The sequence below is a fragment of the Lagopus muta genome, chromosome 5 (genome assembly GCF_023343835.1).
Source record: "Lagopus muta isolate bLagMut1 chromosome 5, bLagMut1 primary, whole genome shotgun sequence".
Taxonomy (NCBI): Eukaryota; Metazoa; Chordata; class Aves; order Galliformes; family Phasianidae; genus Lagopus; species Lagopus muta.
Window position 1 is genome coordinate 59,461,771 of NC_064437.1, and position 21,142 is coordinate 59,482,912.

Below are 21,142 nucleotides of genomic sequence, written 5' to 3' on the forward strand. Positions count from 1 at the left end.
TTAGCAGAGAGAGCGTCCAGCTGGCAAAGTGGAAAGAATAAACCCAAGGCAGACAGAAAGAATCTTTCTTATTCAAAGACACTTTTCCTATTCAAATGCAAACTCGTGACATATTCTGCATTCTGACTTATTCTGCAGAGAAAAGCACAGACTCTTGATTTAAGCACTTACCTTATGGGGTTAGGAGGAGGAGGAGGAGGCAGAGGAGGTGGTGGTGGTGGTGGAGGAGGAGGTGCAGGATTTTCAGATTGGTGTATTCGTTTTTGAAGTTCATCAACTGCCCAAGAGAAGAAAACCTCCAGTGAGATCTCTGCTTCTCACATCTGCTCTAAGAACAACTTTGGCCTCTTAAGCAAAAAAAAAGCTACTAATTAACTAAAAAACCACTCAGTTGCTAGGAAGTCCTATTTTTGGCAACATTTTCTACTAACAGCAGCCTCCCAGGTGCACAGAAATCCCACTAAACCATTTACTGCAACCTGGGCTACTTTTGAAACTAAAATGACTCTCCCCCTCAAACAGAATTCTCTCTATAAAATCTCAGCATGGATAAAAGTTCATCACATTCATGCTACTGCAGTCTATGTGGGCCTGTGGGCTCCACATCAGCCTCCTGCATTTCCATGGAAGCTGAACAAGTCTTCACGTACATCAGAATACAGAATGGAATCATATGAAGCCACAAATAACAAACTAAATAAGAGATGAGAGAAATTAATGAAGATAAGGCAAGAAACTGCTATCATGTCTTCCTGATGGTCTTTGGCTTCTTTTCTCACACTAAATAGCTCAAGCTGAGGGGGAACGGGCTTATCTCACTTTGATATGGTTCTCTTCTGCACATAATTCTTCAGTTCTCATTATGACTAATTCCAATTGAAATTCCAGTCTTTACAATTTAAAGTAAGAAAAATAAATAATGGAGTGACTTTAAACCCCAGGTACAAACTTCATGTTGGCAAATTCCTTCTGAAGGACAAACCAATTTGGAAGGATAAAATCCGCTGTCATGTTTAGATCTTTTCAAAGAGAGCTGAGAAGAACTCTGAAACCTGCTTAGGTGTATTTTTAAGGCTGGGTAATGTAAAACTCCAACAAAAAAGCACTGCTAACAACACTGCTCCTAAGAATATGTTTCAGAAAACTGTGACTATACATGGAGTCTTATCTAATGATAAGCATTTGGGACTTTGACAGGGGTTCAAGTGTTTTCACGACAAGGCATCATACTTAAAATTAGTACCTGCTTAGGCCTTCAGTTGAATAAAAGACTGAAAGCGAAGACTGTGCCACCAAATTAACAAAGCATAGGCCCACAGTCCTTATAGTAAGGCTGCACACAGCAGGAGCCCTTTTTAAAAGCAAATTTAAATAAAGAGCAATAAATAAACAAACTTCCTCACTCAATGTTGTTTTTTTAAATCTAGGAGCACATCTTGGCTGAATATGAATGACTCCTTCACACAGAAACCCACTCAGATGTATATATCCATCCACAAGATGGAGGGCAATTTAAGAACAGAGTTTTTATGTTACAGAAGTTTTACAATGTTTATCCTTCACATGCATTCTAGACACGACTGCTCTGAGCTGAAGGCAATTGCTGAACCTCTTGTCACAGGAAATGCACACCTGGATCTTGAGATCCAAATGTGGAGTCCTCAATACAGGAGAGACATGGACCTGCTGGAGAGCATCCAGACAAGGGCCACAAAAATGATGCATGGAATTGAACACCTCCCTACGAGGACAGGCTGAGAGCCGGGGCTGTTCAGTGTGGGGAAGAGAAGGCTTCAGGGAGATCTGAGAGTGACCTTTCAGGAGCAAAAGGGGGACTACATGAAAGAAGGGGATACAAACTTTAGCAGGGTCAGCTGGAACAGGGAAAGGGGAAATGGTTTCAAATTAAAAGAGAGGGGATTTAGATTGGATTTAAGAAAAATGTTTGTCCCGATAAAGGTACTGAAGCACTGGCACAGGTTGCCCAGAGAGGTGCTGGATGCTCCATTCCTGGAGATGTTCAGTGTCAGGCTGGATGGGGCTCTGAGCACCTGATGAAGCCATAGGTGTCCCTGTCACTGCAGGGATTTGGACCAGATGGACTTCAAAAGTTCCTCAAACAATTCTATGACTCTCTGATCTCAACTACACAAAAGCTGCTGCTTCTTGGGTCTCAAATCCATCACATGTCATTCCATTAGATGTGTATTATTCACTCAATTATACTTCTAAAAGTAAACTCATTACCTGTATGCTTTAGGTCCCTTGCTTTTTCTTCAGAGTTCTGACACTTAAGCTCCAGTTCCTTTTTATCTTCTTCTAAGAGTTCCAGCTGCTGTTTAAGACGACTAATCTCCTTCTGCAGTGCTTGGTTTTCTAGCTGCTCTTCTAATTCTTTGACCTGCAGTTGGCAAACCATAGCATTAATTCATTCTTGAATTCAAGAAGCTTTCAAAGATTTCTGCATGAAACGCAAAATAGTTTTACCTTTTGTTGATGTTGAAGCCTCTCTTCTTCTAATGCATGGGTTAGCTTAGCATTGTCATCTAAAGCCTTCAAAAGCTGCTGGTCAGGAGCAGAATTTTGCAGAAGCAGCTGGCTTTGCCTTTTCATCTTGTTTTGTTCAATAAACATCTGACAAAACAACCCCAGCCCCAAACAAAAACAAGAGTTAAACAAAGTCTGATGCTATCTTGGAAAAAAGAGAAACAAGAAGAGGCAATTGGAAAGAAAGCAACAAAGTTAATACTGAGTTAATACAGTAGGAATAGAGGGGAAGGTGGTGAGAAAGAAGGAAAAAGAAACTGAGAGTAAAATTCACAAGAACCCAGCTTATACTGAAAGGAACCAGAACAACCCTCTGCTACACCTCTACTACCTGCACATTGGCAGCATAAGTGATTTAACTGCGTGTCTCATTTATTTCCTGGAAAAATGAACATCCCTGTTCTGGGAGCTCTGGAAAGATTAAAGGGATTCAGGGCGGAGGAAGAAAAGCCTATGAATTCACAAGCTATCTCCTCAACCACATCTGCCAGCCTTGGCATACGGCCACTGACTGCACCATCACCTGGCTATGCACATGACTGAGTGTCTTTGGGAAATGCGTTTCATCCCACATTTGTGTAATCAGTGTATGTACTTGCCCTGGAAAAAAAAAAAGGCATCTCAGATCCATTTCAGACTTTCACTTCTGAAGTTCACGTTTTCTCTTTTTCAGTTATACTTTAGATTCAGGGAATGGATACATGAGGAAAAAAAATCCATCTGTTTAGAGGCATGACACTGATACAAATATCACACATTTTCCTAGGCTTCATCCACATCAGCATGTGAGATTCCCATAAGAGAGAAAACCTGCTTCTTGCAGTCTGTTCAGGAGCTTGGAGAAGAATTATTATTTCCTGCCCCAAAAAATTCTCTGGTGAATTTCTTCTGCATCCTGACATCTTTCCCAGGTAGAAAGGTGCCCACCAGACAGGAGTCTGCACTTTTGCAAAGCTTAGCTGTTTCTGTTCTTACAGCAGAAATAGGGAGTGGGTCATGCTGAGCACTCAGCAAAGCGTGCCACTTACAGCAGGAGAGCAGAGAACAGCCAGAGGCTCCTTCAGACTGTGAAAACGCTGCTCCACAGCACAGCAAAAGCAAGAAGATATTTAAAAATTGCAGTATTTCAAGTACAAAAGTTCCATGAGATTTTGCCAGGTTTCTACACTGCTTATTACCAGCCAAAATTCCAGGTACTACACACTGACTGATGGTTTCTTCCTGCTCAGTGCTACTGCACTGCCAGGTGATTTGTACTTTTTTCAGTACAATCGGATTGTAAAGAACCATCAGCTGATGCAGATTTGTAAGCAAGTGCTCTACTCTACCATTTGCACAGACATTCTGAGCCTCTCTAGAAAGCACCTCTCTTCTGGCAGTGTATGCAGGGTGAGAAGCCTCCTGACCGCCCTGAACTCTGAACTCATAACGTATCCTGCTTGACTCCGCATGCCAAGAAGAACCAAATGATGCGGCCTTAATACTAATAAAGCCAATAGAGAACACTCCATCGGGCAGTGCTGCACCACGAGGCAGGCGATAAAGAACTGACAGCATTCGATGAAGGGGAAACAATGAACGCAGGCCCCAGTACTGTGCTTTGTTTTAAAACAAACCCAAATTTACTGTAACACATACAGAGCGGAGAAAGAGCTTGCCTTCTTCCTGTCTGACCTACTCAATGAAACGGGGTGAACTGCCAGTGCTTACTGCAGGTAAGAGCATAACCCTCCCCCTGCCTTCCACACGGCTCACTGCGAGCAGGCCTGGGGCATGGCATCATCAGAGGCTGTGTGCAGGCAGCAGGAGATCACAGCCAGCCCCTGCTCACTGCACTCAGTGCGTGGCCTCTCTGGAGAGCTGCACGGATGTCATCAGAAGCGAGTTTGCCACATGGAGCAAATATGCTGTACAGGAAGGGAGCTTGCTGTGAACTCTGTGCACTGCTTTGAGCCGAAATGCACGTGGTGGGTTGGTTTCCCATCCCAAAACCAAGACAGTCACATCTGTGGCAAGAACAATTCGAAGGCAAAGGAAGCTGGGAATCAGTGCTACCCACTTCAACCTGTGAAGGTTTACATTTGTACTGAGATTCCTGCATTTTTTTAACCTTTTATCTTCTTAAGAGAAACTGCATCTTGAAAAAGTCATACATCTCTAAATCACAGAATATTTTAGGGTGGAAAAGACCTTCATGATCACCAAGCCCAACCACCAACCTGATGTACCAAGTCCCACCACTAAGCCACATCCCTTAGCATCACACTCACATCTCTCCAACATCTCTGAAATACCCTCCAGGGATGGAGACTCCACCACTGCCCTGGGCAGCTCCTTTCAATGCAGAACCACCCCAAATTTTTCCCACCATCCAGTTTGAACCTCCCCTGGCACTATGGGAGACCATCGCCTCGCATCCTCTCACTTGTCACCTGAGGAAAGAGAAGTCCTTCATTCCCAATTAGCCTTATTAGTTATTTTCATGACATGGCAAGTATTTTCCTTCTTACAATATACATGAAAGGGTTTTCTCCACCACGAAAGAAGTGTTTCTTGCTTTTGACTTAATTCTTGCAACCAGATACATGATAACCAATTTCTCACTGGGAGTCCTGTCTATTCCAGAACTGAGGCCCACTCCTGTAATTTAAAGTACCAGCATATTCTAAATGAAAGGCCAAAACCAGACACGATGGTCATGGCAGATAACACAGAAAGGGGCTGGTGATGAACCAGCTGCAAGTTTATGAGAGGTTGCACCGCGTGTTTGACACAGGACAAAAGAGACCTGTAAAATCAATTCTAATTTTAAATTAAAACAATTACTGCTTTAGCGAGGTTGGAACCCGTCTGCCTGCACAACCCTGAATATTAACTAAAGAAACTGCTGAAAGGGCAAAATAGCTACTAACAGGATTATTTGGACCAGGTGGAATTTAACCAATTGATGGATTAGTTCCGACTCTGCCACCTGCTCAACAATTATCTGCTGAGTATCCTCATCCATGCTAGAAACGTCAGTCAGTGCTGGGGGAATCCGTGGAAACTGCAACAAAGGCAGACCACAAAGGATGTACACCTATCCTCCTCTTTGTACAATCTGCAAGTGCTGTACAAACCAGCTGCACATCTTCCCCCTGAGTTTACAAACCGAAGCTCTGAAGTGCAGAAAATCTGTTCAAGCAATGCTGAGGGTACGACTCGATGCTTTCCAACTAACTCTTCTCCCAGGAGCAAAATGAGGCCAAAGGAAATGCTTTAATACCCGTGTGCTGCTACATTTCTATTACGCTATTACTCATTTGAGTACTCACTACATAAATACTTGTCTTAGCTATAGTTTGAAGGGCAGAATAACATCCAAATACTGCAGCACTGCTATTTTAAGGCAATCAGTGGCAGCACAAAGTGAAAGAAAAGTCGAGGGCAAACACTGCAAGTAGAATAAAACTACGTATGTATCAAGGCAGAGACAAAATCTGGAAGCTTAAAGAGGAAAGAGAACAAGATCAGTCAACTGACCAGCTGGCCCTGATGTCAAATCCAGCTCCATCTCCTCCACACCCTACCAGGGAATCAATAAATCAACCTCATGGTGTGGTAAAGCACCCATTTACATATGCCATAATCTACAGGAGCCAATGTCTTTTGCAATACAGATAACCTGGGGCCTTCTATTGCTGCCTTCGTATGTGCATTGAGTCCCCAAGAGAGGCAGGATCAAGGTACTTGTATCTCCCCAAGGGAACAAACAGCCTGTATGGAGGACTTCATGTGATGTGGGAGAGAGAGTGATCTTGCCTGATTACAGTTCAATAGAGCACTAAGTGGCTCTAAATTCAGGGGGCACTCTGGATTTGAAACGCAAGACCAAGCGTGTGTTTTAGTTCAATGGCTAATAAGGAAAAATATGTATACATACACACTTCAAACTTCGTAACTGCTGAACTGTGCTGTATTATCAAGGACATGTAGGCTCGTGAGCTTCACTGCATACAAATATTACAGCAGGAAACAATGCCTAGTGTTGGGGGGGGGGTGACAGAAGAGTTGATAAACAGACACACCTCATTAAAGCACATTAAGAAACTCAGCCATAGTTTGGACATTGACCTAGAAATGCTCTTCCTACACTCAGGCTCAATGCTACATATCGAGGAGTGACATGAGCCCAGTGTGAGTTACAAAGGCTGCGTGTTCTAGTGGGTTCATAGGTTTCTGAAGCACTACTCAGGAAAAAAAGCTACAACAAATGAATGGTTCTGAAGGTAACTTACTTCAGCACATGCTTAGCTTTAAGTGCACACGTCATTAGTCAGATCTGAAAATTCTCTATCAGGTGCTTATATTCCTGCCTTGGATCGGACCTACTCCTATAGAGAATTACCACCCTGAGATGTCAAACAGAAAGACAAGGTTACTAAAACAGCTAATAGGGAGGGCACGGATGGCACACAGTGAGATTCTCTTTAACAAAGAACAACATGAGTTATGGGAAACCAGAGCATTTCCAGTAATTCCACAGACTGGGATTTTCAAAAGAGCTAATGACTAACCCCAGATTTTCAAACTACCACAGAACCAACCTGACTGTCAATCAGGACCACAGGTTTAAGCAAGGCAGAGCAGTGGGCAGCCAACAGTCACTACCCTCTTTCCAGATAATCTATAATATTTTATGAAAGAGAAGGAAAACTCTTCATTTTTTCCCCCCAGAGTAAGTGCCTGAACAGTAAAATACAACAAAAAATACGAGGGGTGGGGGAAGAAAATAAAGGAGAGACCACAGAGTTTCCTATATACCTCTGTTAATCTGTCACCATTTCACAAACTTGTTCCTGGGAAAAAGCTTGATGAAACATATTAGTGTCGGATCATGCTTCAAAAGTTCTAACATCCAAGCTTAGGAGAACTGAAGCACTAACCACTCTCTTTAATTATTATTTCCAGTTCAATCAGCTGGACTGCAAATTAATTATCTTCAGACACCAGTTTCTGTCAAAGCATCCTTGGCAACGCAGAGTGCTGCACTTGTAAGCAGAGAGAGTTGCTCTATGTGTGCTGGCTTTGCAGTACCCTCTCACAGATGTAGCACGTTAACACAAAAGTCCTCATGAATTAACCCAAAAGTCACAATTGCATCCAATGAAGAGTTCTTCCAGAGCCTGCACACAAAGCACTGAGATAACCGAACTCATAGCACATAATCAATCCCGTGAGTAGTGCAGACATCTGTGAAGAAATACAGTAATTTTTCCTGAGTGATATAAAATGACAGCCACCTTTTACCATTCGATTCTGGAAGATTCAATCTCAGATTAAGTAATGCATCAGCTATGCACTGGTACAGGTAAAGGGTAAAGACAGTTTGAGGGGAACAAATTAATAAGTAGTGAGAATTGGAGCAAAGGCAGGGCAAAGATGTACAAGGCGTATTACAGACTCACTTTGTTTTTAATCTATCTGGATGACAGTTCTGAGTGAAACTTCTTGAATCACAAAATACTTTACAGATAACCACAAACATTTGGGAAACCAAAGAGAGTGAGAGGAACCCAACAGATGTGATCAGCAGTTTGACACTCCATTTGTGTTTACCTGAGATGCAGGGCAGAGATAGGAACAGCTCACAGCTAACTGGGAGCACGCTGCCTCTTCTCAGGGAGGCTTCCGAAGTAACTTTAGGTGCAGCTGTCAGCCCTGTGCCAGCATACACAACTGTAATACACTGTTACCTTTCAAAATATTGTTGCAAGGCTGGGTGTACCCTTAATCAACCATTTATGCCAGAAATTTTCCCTTAAACCCCTAGGATTTTTACATTGTTAAGACTTTCAATTTACATCTTGCACTGTGTTCCACCCCTTTTGGCTTGCTTTGGCTGGATGTATTGTACTTTGCTCATCTTTGTGGAAGAGTGCTTTTCAGGGCTAGCCTCTATATTATTGCAGTGGCCTTCAAGATACTCTCTTCCTTCCTTTGTTTGCTTATAAACTGCTCTACAAAGAGCTGAGAGATCTTAAAGTGTCTCTTAAAACATGACACTAGAATTCTAGTTAAGCCTGCCAAGATTCCTGTGTTAACAACCCTGTTTTATTCAGGTAGGTACAGATTTTTCCATGCCCCCACCCCTTACACACTCTATTTATTTAGTTCTTTTATGCAGATTCCTGCACCTTTCATAGTGGATTGTGACTCACTTCAAACCCTTTTCTTTTTCCTTCCCGCTCTCCACACTATGGCTGACAATATTTACTCAGTTTCTTTAAAATCTCTAAAGAGCATGAATTCTAATGTGTGAAGGTGGATCATTTTTGATTAATTAAATATATATTATGGTGGTGCCAGCAGCATGACTATAATTAAAGCTGCATTGGATTTTATTTTATATTTTTTTTTAATCAAAAGCTGATTTTCAAGTGTTCTCTCACTCCCCGGTGCACTTGCTCCCTCTCTGTCTTTTCTCTCACCCCATCTGCATTTGCTTCTGCACACACACTCACTCCCCTTCCCATCCTCTCAGACCAGCAGCCCTAGTTGCTCACATCCTGTGGCAAATCCCCATCTCCTGTCAGAAGCACAGGACAGAAAGGGCATCATTTGGAGCACAGCTGTGGCAGCTGCTCGTGGCCTCCCCTGCTGCAGAGCTCTGCATATACAACGTCCACAGCTAGGCAACTGGAGACATCACAAACTGAAACAACACAGTAAAATATACTACTCTAAAGTCACTGCAGTGATGAGGCACAGACAAGCACACAAGTCTGAGCCTATTTCCCATCTCAAAGTGCTCCAGGGGTGCAAGGGTTCAGGCCACACACCATGCTGTCAGACAGCCACCACAAAGCACCTGGGGGAGCTCTGCACGGCCCGGCCCAGTGCGTGGGGATGGACAACATGACCTTTAAAGGTCCCTTCCGACTCGAAGGATTCTATGATATTTAATTGGTGAATATTTCCATCTTAACATAATGGCATGAAATAAAAAAAAAACAAATAACCTGATTAGCAAATAACCAGAATTTCTTTGGTGTTGTATTTAACAGCTGGAGTGTCAGTTCATTATTCAAAACTCAGAAAATACCTTGATATATCTTCCAAAATGTACGTCTGAATGCCACAGTTATGCATCTGAACAAAAGCAACATTCTAGGCCTGGAGTACCAGATATTATTCTTGAATGACCCAAAAGCCAGCTCAACTATGCAGTTACAAATTACTCACATCTGAGAGATGCAAGACCTTTACACACAATCTTCTATTGTCAGTTAATGAACAGAAGCACATAATTGTTCTATACAGAAGATAAAGCAACAGTATGAAATGTGAGACAGATATTGTAATAATGCACGCTAAATGAACATGCTTCATTCTCAGGAAGTTGTTTCCTGAAAATATTAATTGTACACATATCACAGCCAACCAAACCTGCTCATAAAACAAGAATGACTGCACAGCCTCATAAGATTCTTTAAAATGCCTTGCTAATATATTTATAATAAAATATAGGCAATTAAATATTACAGGTTTCCCAAATTTTAGAAATGCTTAGAAGTTACCAGTCTGTGCCTTCTGTGGCACAAACTGATAACAGCCTTAAAAAAATCAAAACAAATATTTAATAAAAATAGGCAACATTTTACTTAAAAACTTATGGCTGCTAATAAATGCTTCTATCTTAAATAATCTCAATGGAATTTGAAGATTTTTTATTTCTAAAAGAAAAACAAACAAACAAAAACCCACCACAGCACAATTTCGATGTGCAAATGGCACTGAAGCCGTGGCAAAGGGAGGTGGGCAGTTCTGTCCTGCAGAGGAATGTGGGCTCCATCTCACACAGCTCTGTGTAACTGGGCTTTGAAGGATGCTCTACGTCTCTACGACTTCTGAAATTGCTCCTCTTGAGGAATTTTTCTCTAATATCTCTTGATTTTAACAACATCCTACTAAGTCCAGTCTCACATCACAAATCTGGAAAGGATATTTTATTTACTAGTAAACTATTTGCATTTTTCTTATTTCTTATTCTTTTGGAGCAAAAATGTGTCGACTGCCTTTGCTTTGCCTGAAGTACAGTTACACTTCAGACACGTGGCAGAGGTCCTGACAACAGGCAGGAGATGGCAGCTATAGTTTTCCTGAGAGGTCAATATGGTGACCTTGCAAAGGGGAATATGGGAAAGAGGTGCAATGGGTGCAATGAGGAGAAAGAGGAGCAGTACCTTGGCTCAGCTGCTGTGAAGTTCTTCAGCCTTTACACAGCACAGTCAGAGAGAGCACACGTGACAGAGATCACGAGCAGTATCTGCTCAACTTCATCACCACTAGTTTCCAGCTTTTCTAATCTGCATACAGTTTTATCTCAATTCCACAAAACATTTTGCTTAAAATGTTCCTATATGATTCTCTTCATACCCCAAAAAATCAAATAGCCAGCACAAAACACAATATTAACAGAATACAATAAGCATATTCAGTGTTCTCCATACAGTTTCAAGATTACTAACATGCCCTCGTTTACCAGCCCTGACTGGATGCACTTAGATCTAGGGCAGTAAAAAAATTATTCCCACCAAAAAAAGAGTGAGGAAAAAAAAGCAGCAGCAAAGATAAAAAGCAAAAGAACTCTCTATGTGAAGCTGATTTCCTCAAGGCTAAAGACTTGCCTCTAGCAGCCATAGTTTTGAAATCTGAAATCTGAAATAATGACAACGCACAATTCTGATTATAACGGCCTTTAAAAGCAGAGCTCCTGGTAAAACAATTATTTAAGAAGTCCAACTATTACTAAGGAAAATATTGCACACAAGGCACAGGTTAGAAAAGTCTGAAATACAGCCCAAGTGCAGAACTCTCAAAATCCAGAGTGCAAACAGCAAATGCACCTGGGGGAAAAAAAATTATATAGCTTTGGTCTATCAACAGAATGACAGTTTGTCAGTGTTTTCTGGGGCAAACAACACTGCCAGCTGGAAGCCATCTGAGCAATCACTAGCCATTTCATAATGCTACCCAGCACCTCATTTTCCTCTTCAAGAGTTTATATCTTTCATAGCACACAGAAGCAATTTTTCAACTCGAATGTTCCTTGCAGTAGGTAATTGAAAAGGCACGTGTTAAATAGCAGCTAAACTCACATAAACCTCAATTAATGCTCTATTTTATCACTTGGCTGTTTTAGGGTTGTTTTTTTCTTGTGAGTTTAGCTATTTTTCAAGAAAAACACAATGCTTCAATGCCTCTAGAAAAGTGACTATCCTTCCCAGACCCTATCACTACATGCAACACACTGAAATGCTGCGGCTGACTTAGCCTGCTGTAACTTGAAAGCCTCACCTGAAAAAGGAAAGAGGCAAGATTGCATGGATATCACAGGATCACAGAACAGCCTGGGTTGGAAGGGACCTCAAGGATCATGAATCTCCAACCCCCCTGCCACAGGCAGGGCCACCAACCTCCACATTTAATGCTAGACCAGGCTGCCCAGGGCCCCATCCAATCTGGCCTTGAACACCTCCAGGGACGGGGCATCCACAGCCTCTCTGGGCAGCTGTTCCAGCACCTCACCACTCTCACACTAAAGAACTTCCCCCTGACATCCAACCTAAATCTTCCCTCATTCAACTTAAACCCATTTCCCCTTGTCCTGCAGTTACCTATCCTTTCAAAGAGTTGATTCCCCTCCTGTCTGTAGGCTTCCTTCAGGTACTGGAAGGCTACAATGAGGTCACCCTGCAGCCTTCTTTTCTCCAGGCTGAACAAGCCCAGCTCCCTCAGCCTGTCCTCATAGGGGAGGTGCTCCAGCCCCCTGATCATCTCTGTGGCCCTCCTCTGGACCCTCTCCAACAGCTCCCTGTCTTTCTTGTACTGGGAGCTCCAGATCTGGACTCGATACTCCAGATGGGGCCTCACAAGAGCAGAGAGGGACAATCACCTCCCTGTCCCTCTTTTGATGCAGCCAAGGACACCATTTGCCTTCTGAGCCGCAAGGGCACACTGCTGGCTCATGTTAAATTTTTCATCTGTCAAGACCCCCAGGTCCTTCTCCACAGGGCTGCTCCCAAGAACCATTCCTTCCAGTCTGATAACTGTAGAATGCTTTATAAGTTCTGTAAAATACTAAATCCATTTCACGTATGAAATATATGTTAGTTAAGTGGTACATGGAAATTCAAAGACAGCTGTTGCATGAGCCAGGAATTGACATCTAATGGGCTTGCTGGGCTTTGGCCGACCAAAAGAGATTAAAAGAGGTCCCTTTTTCTTGATTACTCACCTCTTGGGCAAATGATTCTGCTTTCTTCCGTAAGTTCTTTTCCAGTTCAAAGTTTACATGAAGCTCTTCGTACTCCTCTACTGCTAGCACGGACACTGTTTACAAGAAAGAAAGAAAATCAGAAGTAAAAGCAGAATGGATAACAAACCACAGTGTGAGAAGAAAACACTGAAAATACTGCTTGATTTATGCAGATAGGCTCTGATTCTTCAGTACTGCGACTTTTTGAATGCAGCTGTAAATGAGTTTTTCTTTCCTGCGTACAGCCCACGTTGCAGTGTTCATCCTCTTTGCTCTAAACCTCACTATATATACACAAAAGCTGATCTTCTGAACAGAGTAACACTCCTCCTGTCCTGCACTGCTGAGCAAAGTTACTGCTGCGCTGACATGTGGACTCAAAATCAAAAGGCTGTACCACAAAATCAGGTGTTTGAAAACCTGTTGGAAAGCAGTTTCACCTCTTCTTTCATGACTGTTCCACAAAGAAGCATGCTAGCTTAGTTTAGATAGGTATATTCCAAGTTGCCAAGTTACAGCTCCACAGAAATGCCATTACTCATCTTGCAGAGTAAAGTTTGACACCTGGGTGTTATTAAGCTTACAGACTAAATATTATAAGCTACTACCTTAAAAAGCATACAAGAAAATACAAGAAAATACAGCTTACATGTGCAAAACTAAAAAGCTGAGACTTAAAAAATATACATGCTTTCATGGATAATTCTCACAGAATACTGCTTCTCATCACTGCTCTTTAGATGACAGAAAAGGATAACAGATTCTCTGTCCTAGGAAATCTTCAAGCAAAGCATCCAGGCAGACACGAAAATTCAATTTGTCTCCTCTTTCCTTCCCTGTTGCTCCAGGGTTGTTAATTCTTTTTAATGAATAAAGATAGAGCACCTTCTGGTGGAACCCAGCCTCAAAACTCCACTAAGTACCACAGATCATATTTTGCTTCTGTGTGTGAGAGCAATCAAAGCGTCAGGGGAGCCCTGCTCAAACTACCAAGCATTACTATGCATGTTGGAGGAAACTGTATTTGCCAGCCTCAGTCGAGTGAGGTTTGGAATTTCCCTTCACAATATGATTTCATGGGACCAGAATAACAGGCAAACATGAAATAAGGGGTGGTTCTTTTGATTGTACTCAGGAAAAATGAAAACATTTTGGAAATCTTTAATCTGTAACGCCATTGCAACAAAAGCTTCTTCAAGCTAGTCTGTTTAACCAATCTAACCAAAGATTGATGTTTTAAGAGTCTTCAAGTATAGCCTGTCACAGGCTCAAGCAGTGCAGACACATGAGAGACAAGAGAACGCCTGAAAGCTTGCAGAACACGCACTACTAAGCAAATCTCTTCTCCCTGTACCAAAGGGTACCTGCAGAATCCACAGAAGGTAAAATACTGTCCCACTAGTTCACACATTTCTCTGTAATTCAACACTCATTTGTTTCTTTGAAAACACAGGCTGTGCATTTTGTATACTTTTTCCAAAGACAAAAAGAGCATTATTAGCAAAAGGCTACAGCATGATTGGAATCTTCATTACTTCAAAGACTGCACTTCTGTGCTTTCACCATGGCTGTGCCCTGCCTGCAGCTGGATGCAAGTCCTCCCGTGTGATACTGGCAGCCTTGGCAATTCCCTTCACTACCTGACAAACATTTCAGAACACAATCAAGTTGCTTTGAGAGCTTTTATCTTCTCGTATACGCAGACAGAACATTACTGCAGAGGAAGAACTTGAAGATAAATTGGAACAATTTTAGGCAATGGGAAGATGGCTGTCTGCCGTTTCTGCCACAGAGAAAAAGTTTTCCTACTCTCCCATTCAACCTGCTATTTATTCTGCATGCTTCCACAAATCAGGAAGTCTAGAACTGTCCATGCATTTATGCAGTGCCTACAGCAATAAGGCCAAACTTCATTTCTAGACTGCAGTCATTGTTCTGCAATACAATTCTTTATACTATTATATAAAAATTCTGAAATAATATTATAAACTTCTGCAAAGGTTATATTTTAGAGAATCTACTGAAGCAACAACATACCTCTGTTACATTTTTCCAACAGTTTTTGCTGTTTATTAACTTCTGTTGTCAAAGCAGCCTTTTCTTCTTTCACTTTATTCACCTATAAAATTACAAAGAACAAATAAAAAACAAGGCTATTTTAGTTAGAGGCATAAGGCACATTACATAATATAAGCAACATTTTGCTTTCAGTAATTCTGTTCCTTAGTACTGTCTTGATGCTGTGGCTTCCTGTGGGATGGAAAGAATTTTGATTCCAACTTACAGACCCCTATCACAAGCAGGATTAAAGGGGCTTCCATGGCCCATTCTCACAGCATGTATCATCCCCAGCTACAACACATTTTCAACCTTTCTGGATGAGGCACAATAGCACCTGGTTAAAAAATTACTACTTTGCCCTTGACTGCTTGCCTCTTAATACAGACAGGCTGCTGGTTTTTAGTTTTGTTTTTTTTTCTTTACCCTGAGCTCTGTTCATTGTCCAAGAGCTGTCAGCTGTGTCTTTCTGAATTCAAGTGTTGCACCGACAGGAAGAACCACTAAGTCCTGATTTGCATCAGTACATGGCTTATCCAGTTTTCAAACAGGAATGAAATTCTGCTGGCTCAGAAAGCCAATTTGCTGGTCTAATTACCACGACAGGGCACTGCCAATGGCTAAACTCAAGGACATGTTCAATGAAGTAGCAGCAAAAAGTATTTATTGCACATGCACAGGTTTAAGAAAGAAAAAAGAAAAGTACAACAGCAGGCTGATACATGAGGGGGAATGTCAGGCAGGGGAGGTAAGAATGAAAATACATGCACTGGAACACATAATGAAGAGACATCTGTGAGTAATAGCAGCAAGACTGGACTCTGACGTAGAAAGTCTCTTCCAGATGTGTACTCTAAATGCACCATCATATGGGCAGGCTGGCAGGACTTTCGATTTGACAGCATTCAATTAACTTCACAACTGAGCTTTTTTAGCAAAATTAGATACAAAAAGTACTGACTACACACTAACGTGGTCTCGCCTTCCATGGTACAATACATACTTCTTCAATTACTTCTACAAGTTTGCACCTCAGGTTTTCCAGTTCAATGGCTAAGGTCTTCTTTTCCTCATGAACAGATATGATTTGATCTCGCAGCTCTACAGTTTGAGGAAGGAAATGAAAAATATATTTTTATTTTATTCTTGGGAGAAAACAACAAAAGAAACGTCATATCAGTGTAAGCAAACACAAAACGACCTTGAGCAAAGCAGTGGACAAAGTATTCAAGGCACATCTGCAATAATTTAGGAACTTTGTGCAATTGCTAAGTAGTAGATACCTAACTGGGCTCCAGTTCCAGATTTACCCTATTGTGGCACCCCGCCTTGTTCAGTGCTGATTCACTTTGTGGTATAAAAGGACCAATTCTGTCACTGCAAAGCATCCTCAGTCCTACTCGGGAGACTGTCACATCACAGAGCCTCTGGTACTCAGGTAGCAGAAAGCAATTTTTAATAGGCATCCTTTGAAACAAATTAATGCACTTCAGTTCTTTTTGGATCATGAGTTCTTGTCACGAGGGAAATAAGCAAAACAACAGGCAGTTAATACTTGGGAGATTAGCACTGAAGAAATTGTCCTGAACAGCTGCCAATTTTTGGTCTTTGTAACATTATGTGAACAGAGTCAGAATATAACCTTTACTGATGGAAGAGTTAATGCTTGTAATTTTCCCCTCAGAATTTTTGTTCCTGAATTATGAAAATATGAAATAAATTAAATTCACAATGGAACAAACCATTTGATTATAATCACTTCCTAACAGGAGATCAGTTTGCATACATAATATATCACGGTTTAGGTTAACATAAAAACACCATAAAAACACAAATTTATTGATACATATTAGCTTTCAGTAAGTGCTCTCATTTCCCACCTGCTTCCAGTATTTCATGACACTGCTGCTCACCAAACACCAGCCACCAGTTAAGAAAACTGTTGCCAATCAATTGCAAACGATGACAACATACTGGATGTCATTTTTTTTTGTTTCCAATCTTCAAAATGTCAAGTGCCCACACTCCCCCCTTCCAATTCAAGAGATTTATTTTCCTCTCAATTAATGGCACATGATGTAAAGATGACTGGCTTTTTCCAAAAGATTCTTGAACCAAGTCTCCTTTTTTTCTGTATGCTTTTCAATGAAATTACTGTGAAAAAGTTCTCTCACTGAAGTGCATGGTAACTGGATTAGTTCAGGTACATCTATCAACCTCTATATACAGAGAATGAGGCATATTCAAATATATCTTAATCTTCATAAATGCATAAATGTTTATTTTCCCAGACAAGGTACATACTAAGCTGCTTTACCAGCACAGTTAAGTTTTCAGTTCTTGTTACATCTGAAAAGAACAGCTGCAATGACCAAAAAAAAAATGCAAAACCTACAAATGAATTTAAGGAACTGATTTGAGATCACCTTCCATTTCCATCTGGAGCCCTGGCTCTGCCATCATCTCTACCTAATGGATGAACTGCCTTTCTCTATGTTTTATGTTAGGATCAAAACTTTATTCTTTCAATAAATGAGAGCATTCATCAAACCTTGAACTGTACTTCCTTACTGATACAACTTCTAGAAAAGCAGTGGCAGTGAATCATTGAAAGAAACATCCAGTATTTTGCTGAAAAAGCTGAAAGACTTCCAGGATCTCCAACACAATGCTGCTTGAAAGCATGGACATAAACAGAAGAACGCATATCAACTTGGGCAGCACCACAGAACATTCAGGAGAGATCCAAAATCACCTCTCATTGTACGTCATCTTGCACTTTGCAGGTAATCCAAGATGTAATTAGACTTCTTCCTCAATACTAACACCAACCAGCTGGCTTAGCCTGGGGACAGAGCTTTGATATTCCTTTTTGGTACATGCTGTCAGATCACTCTGCTACCCCATACACCCACTTTCCAGAGTATTTTCTCCTACATCCAATGCTTTCAAAGTACTCAGCACTTGTAAATGTAAAGTCATTAACATTTAATAAGGACAGAGAAAGAAGAAGCCAGGAGTTCTATATATTTTACATTGTTACTCATTTAATTCTTCAGCGAGGCAGAAAGCATACACAGAGCAGGCTTTCTTGGAAATCTCACATTTGGCCTTCTCACCCTCCCAAACCATCCTCTGATCTGCAGCCAGAATCTTTGCCCACTCTAACAGTATCTTTGACATCTCTTTGCAATGTAAGACAGGAGGAACTCCAGAATCTTATTTGTGATTCAGATGGGTTGTATGGTGTGGATCACAACTTCTCTGCCTCCTGTCCTACATCCTCCTGTCCATAGGATGGAAAAATACTTATTATAAGATGTCATTCTACTCTTCTATTTCTTGGGAGGTTTTTTTGTTGATTAAAAAAGAAAACTTTTAAAAACACTATTCTTTTCAGCAATACGTTGTACCCCTTCTTTAAGGCTGCATATATTTGAGACAACAATTAACAAGGTCAAGCTGAAAGTTCAAGACTTGTATTCACACAGCATTGTTACAGTAACAGAAAAAAACCAAGACGAGTTTTTGCTTGGTTGCTCTTTTAAAGCAAACAACTAGATAAGTCTCTATCTCAAAATGCAGAATACAGGCATCCTCCTTTTCTGCAGACTGTGATATGACAACACACAGAATTACAAGGACTTCACACAGAGTTAGACTAGAAAGAATGACAGATTTTGTATATCAAAATACAAATAGCCTGTCAAAAAGGAACCAGAGACTTCTTGTATTAATACAGATTTCTCATAGCAATGAACTTCCCAAACTTCACTGCTTTTCCCAGTACAGCAGTCCCTTTTTAATTTGCTTATTTGGCAGTAACTCTGGAATATACACAGAGTTTGTGTACACAAAGGTACACAACGGAAACATCAGTGGAGGGTCTTGTTTAACAAGCTCTGAAATAGTTACAGTACAGTTGAATACCAAGGTGACCTTGTCCTCCTGCTTAACTTTTGCTTTGTTAGGGATATAAGGAAATATTTCTTTTACCAACTCAGTAACACTGAACTCTCTTGGCTGTGCAGATCCCTTTTTCCTATTGCACTGCAGTCTACTTTGCAGGACATATATCTATCATACCCATGATACGGTATCAGTACAGGCCTACCATGTCCTTTACAGTCTTTCCCAGAAATCTTTTGAGGACCACTCTCAGAGGCATAATTTAGAGCCAGATAGATACCTAACCCCAGGTCACCCTCTAGACCACTTTTACTATGGTGATGTAGGCCCAGCAACAATGCTTACCTTTTATTTGCTGTTGACAATGCACAGAATTGCATGATCCAGAGTTGGCTTCCGTATCCGTGGATGGATCATCCTCATCAATGTTGATCTCTTCAGTGATAATTTCTGGGCCCAATTTTGCCATATAAAGCATACTAATTCGTTTCAAGGTCTTATTTTCTTTGTTCAGCTGGAAGTTCAAGAGTGCAAACAGTAAGAAGCTGGTTACTCTTTCTTTAAGCTGCTGTGCAAGAAAAAAAATATTTTTCCCCCCGTACTGAAAGGAACAAAGAGCAAGACAAAGTGACATTACTTTAAATGCTCCATTCAATATTAAAATGGTCTGAAGATGGGAAGCTTCCCCTCCTTCTGTAAGCAGGCTGGAATTCAACACGATACGTCATCTATGCCCTTTTTCCATCAGGGAAGTCATTCCTTTCTCGTACTTCCAACTAGTAAACAGCCTGCATAGGCTCAAACCAAATCTACTATTAAGCTTTCATAATGCTGTGCTGTCTCTGTGATAGCTGCTTCAGCTCCAGACCGTCAAGCATGTACCAGTACCAACAGCAGCCCCAGCTGAATGACCTAAAGAAAGGGGCTGTGTTCTGAAAGCTTGACTGGTTTTGCCACTTCTATCAACTGGACAAAGAAAACCTCTTACTTAGCTTCTAAACTACAAATAACAAACAATTACTAACTACCAGTGAGGACAGAATTACCACAAAATTCTGAAGAGTCACATATGTGAAATGAAAGCCGTGTCACATACCAACTCTTTATGTATCAGACCACAAGACTGATAGATAGAAGAAACCACTCTGGGCTGGATGCTTAAGCGTATGCCTGGTTTATAACACATCTCCCTCTTGACCAAGGTGCCAGGAAAAAATGAATACCAGGGATTACTGCAGAAGTTCACTTTCAAAGCTTCTTTCACTGTTCTACACATAACCACCCCTGCTGGCAGCTCTCAGTTGCTAATCTCAGGAGCAGACAGGTGTGCCATGGGGTGTCTGCCCACTGGCCAAGCACTCTCTGGATTCAGCTCTAAGAATGACTCTCAGTTTTCCACTAACGACACACAACACATTCCAGTCAACCTACACTTCAGAAGCCCAACCTCTGCTCTGAAATAAAACATATGCTGAACAGTTAAGCTTACCCTGACCTCCTCCTTGAGCGATCGCTTTTGATTCAAGCCTTTCCTCAGCCCCCTAACTAAAGGAGATTTACTCCAGTACTTCATCTCATTCCCAAAGAACAAAACTGAGAAAGTGGGAAGGGCGTATGGAACCTAACATGGTTCAGTCAGCTTAAGGCACCAAATCTCCTTCGGCAAAGCAGCCCCAGGGGACAAAGCCAGTCTCAGAATTGCCCCTGTATGCCCATTACAGAAAGAGCGCAGAGAAGAAGAAAAGTTACATAAATACATTCATTTTCTTATGTATATGCTGATTGCCTATCTTATGAATTCTAATATAGTGTCATTATGGAAACAATTAAGTAAATACCTCCAGAAAGTACATTGCTAATGCATCTAAATTAAAGTGATTTCTTGCTGGTGTGATTTTTACCATATCTAAAGATGTACTTTGGGCAGGGGATGGGGAGGAGAGGAATGGGGAAAAAAAAGCAGTCAGCATTGCTAATGAAATTTGGTTCAAAATTGCTGTAATCCATTTTCTGATGAAGTGGCTCAGATGCATTTTATACAACCAAAAATATACAACAGAGAGATAAAAACATTCTTTAATAATAATGCACTTCTGATGAGATGGAATATAGAAAATTACACACTTGCTAAATTCATCAGACTAGACGCAATCAACAGAGCAGTGGAGGTCACCTTTCCCCTGCCCTCGCTTTGCTTTCACAAACAATCACCTGAAATGTAATGCAGTGGTTGACTTTTTCCATTTGATTTAGACACTGAAATGCTCATTACTGCTTTATATCTCACACAGGACAGCTCTAAAACTTGTTTTCCATTTAACCTAAATG

General features: G+C 41.2%; 1 protein-coding gene across 3 annotated transcripts in view; it reads right to left on the reverse strand.

Moving 5' to 3' along the window:
* Window positions 1-21,142, reverse strand: part of SHTN1 (shootin 1) — a 58,170-nt gene that overhangs the window by 17,831 nt on the left and 19,197 nt on the right. For all 3 annotated transcript variants that reach the window (XM_048945064.1, XM_048945063.1, XM_048945065.1), the window contains 7 exons: window positions 19,160-19,328; window positions 15,909-16,006; window positions 14,885-14,966; window positions 12,827-12,921; window positions 2,488-2,634; window positions 2,248-2,401; window positions 172-277 (listed from right to left, as the gene is read on the reverse strand). In XM_048945064.1, coding sequence (XP_048801021.1) covers window positions 172-277; window positions 2,248-2,401; window positions 2,488-2,634; window positions 12,827-12,921; window positions 14,885-14,966; window positions 15,909-16,006; window positions 19,160-19,328 — 851 coding nt within the window. The remainder of the gene's footprint in view (window positions 1-171; window positions 278-2,247; window positions 2,402-2,487; window positions 2,635-12,826; window positions 12,922-14,884; window positions 14,967-15,908; window positions 16,007-19,159; window positions 19,329-21,142) is intronic.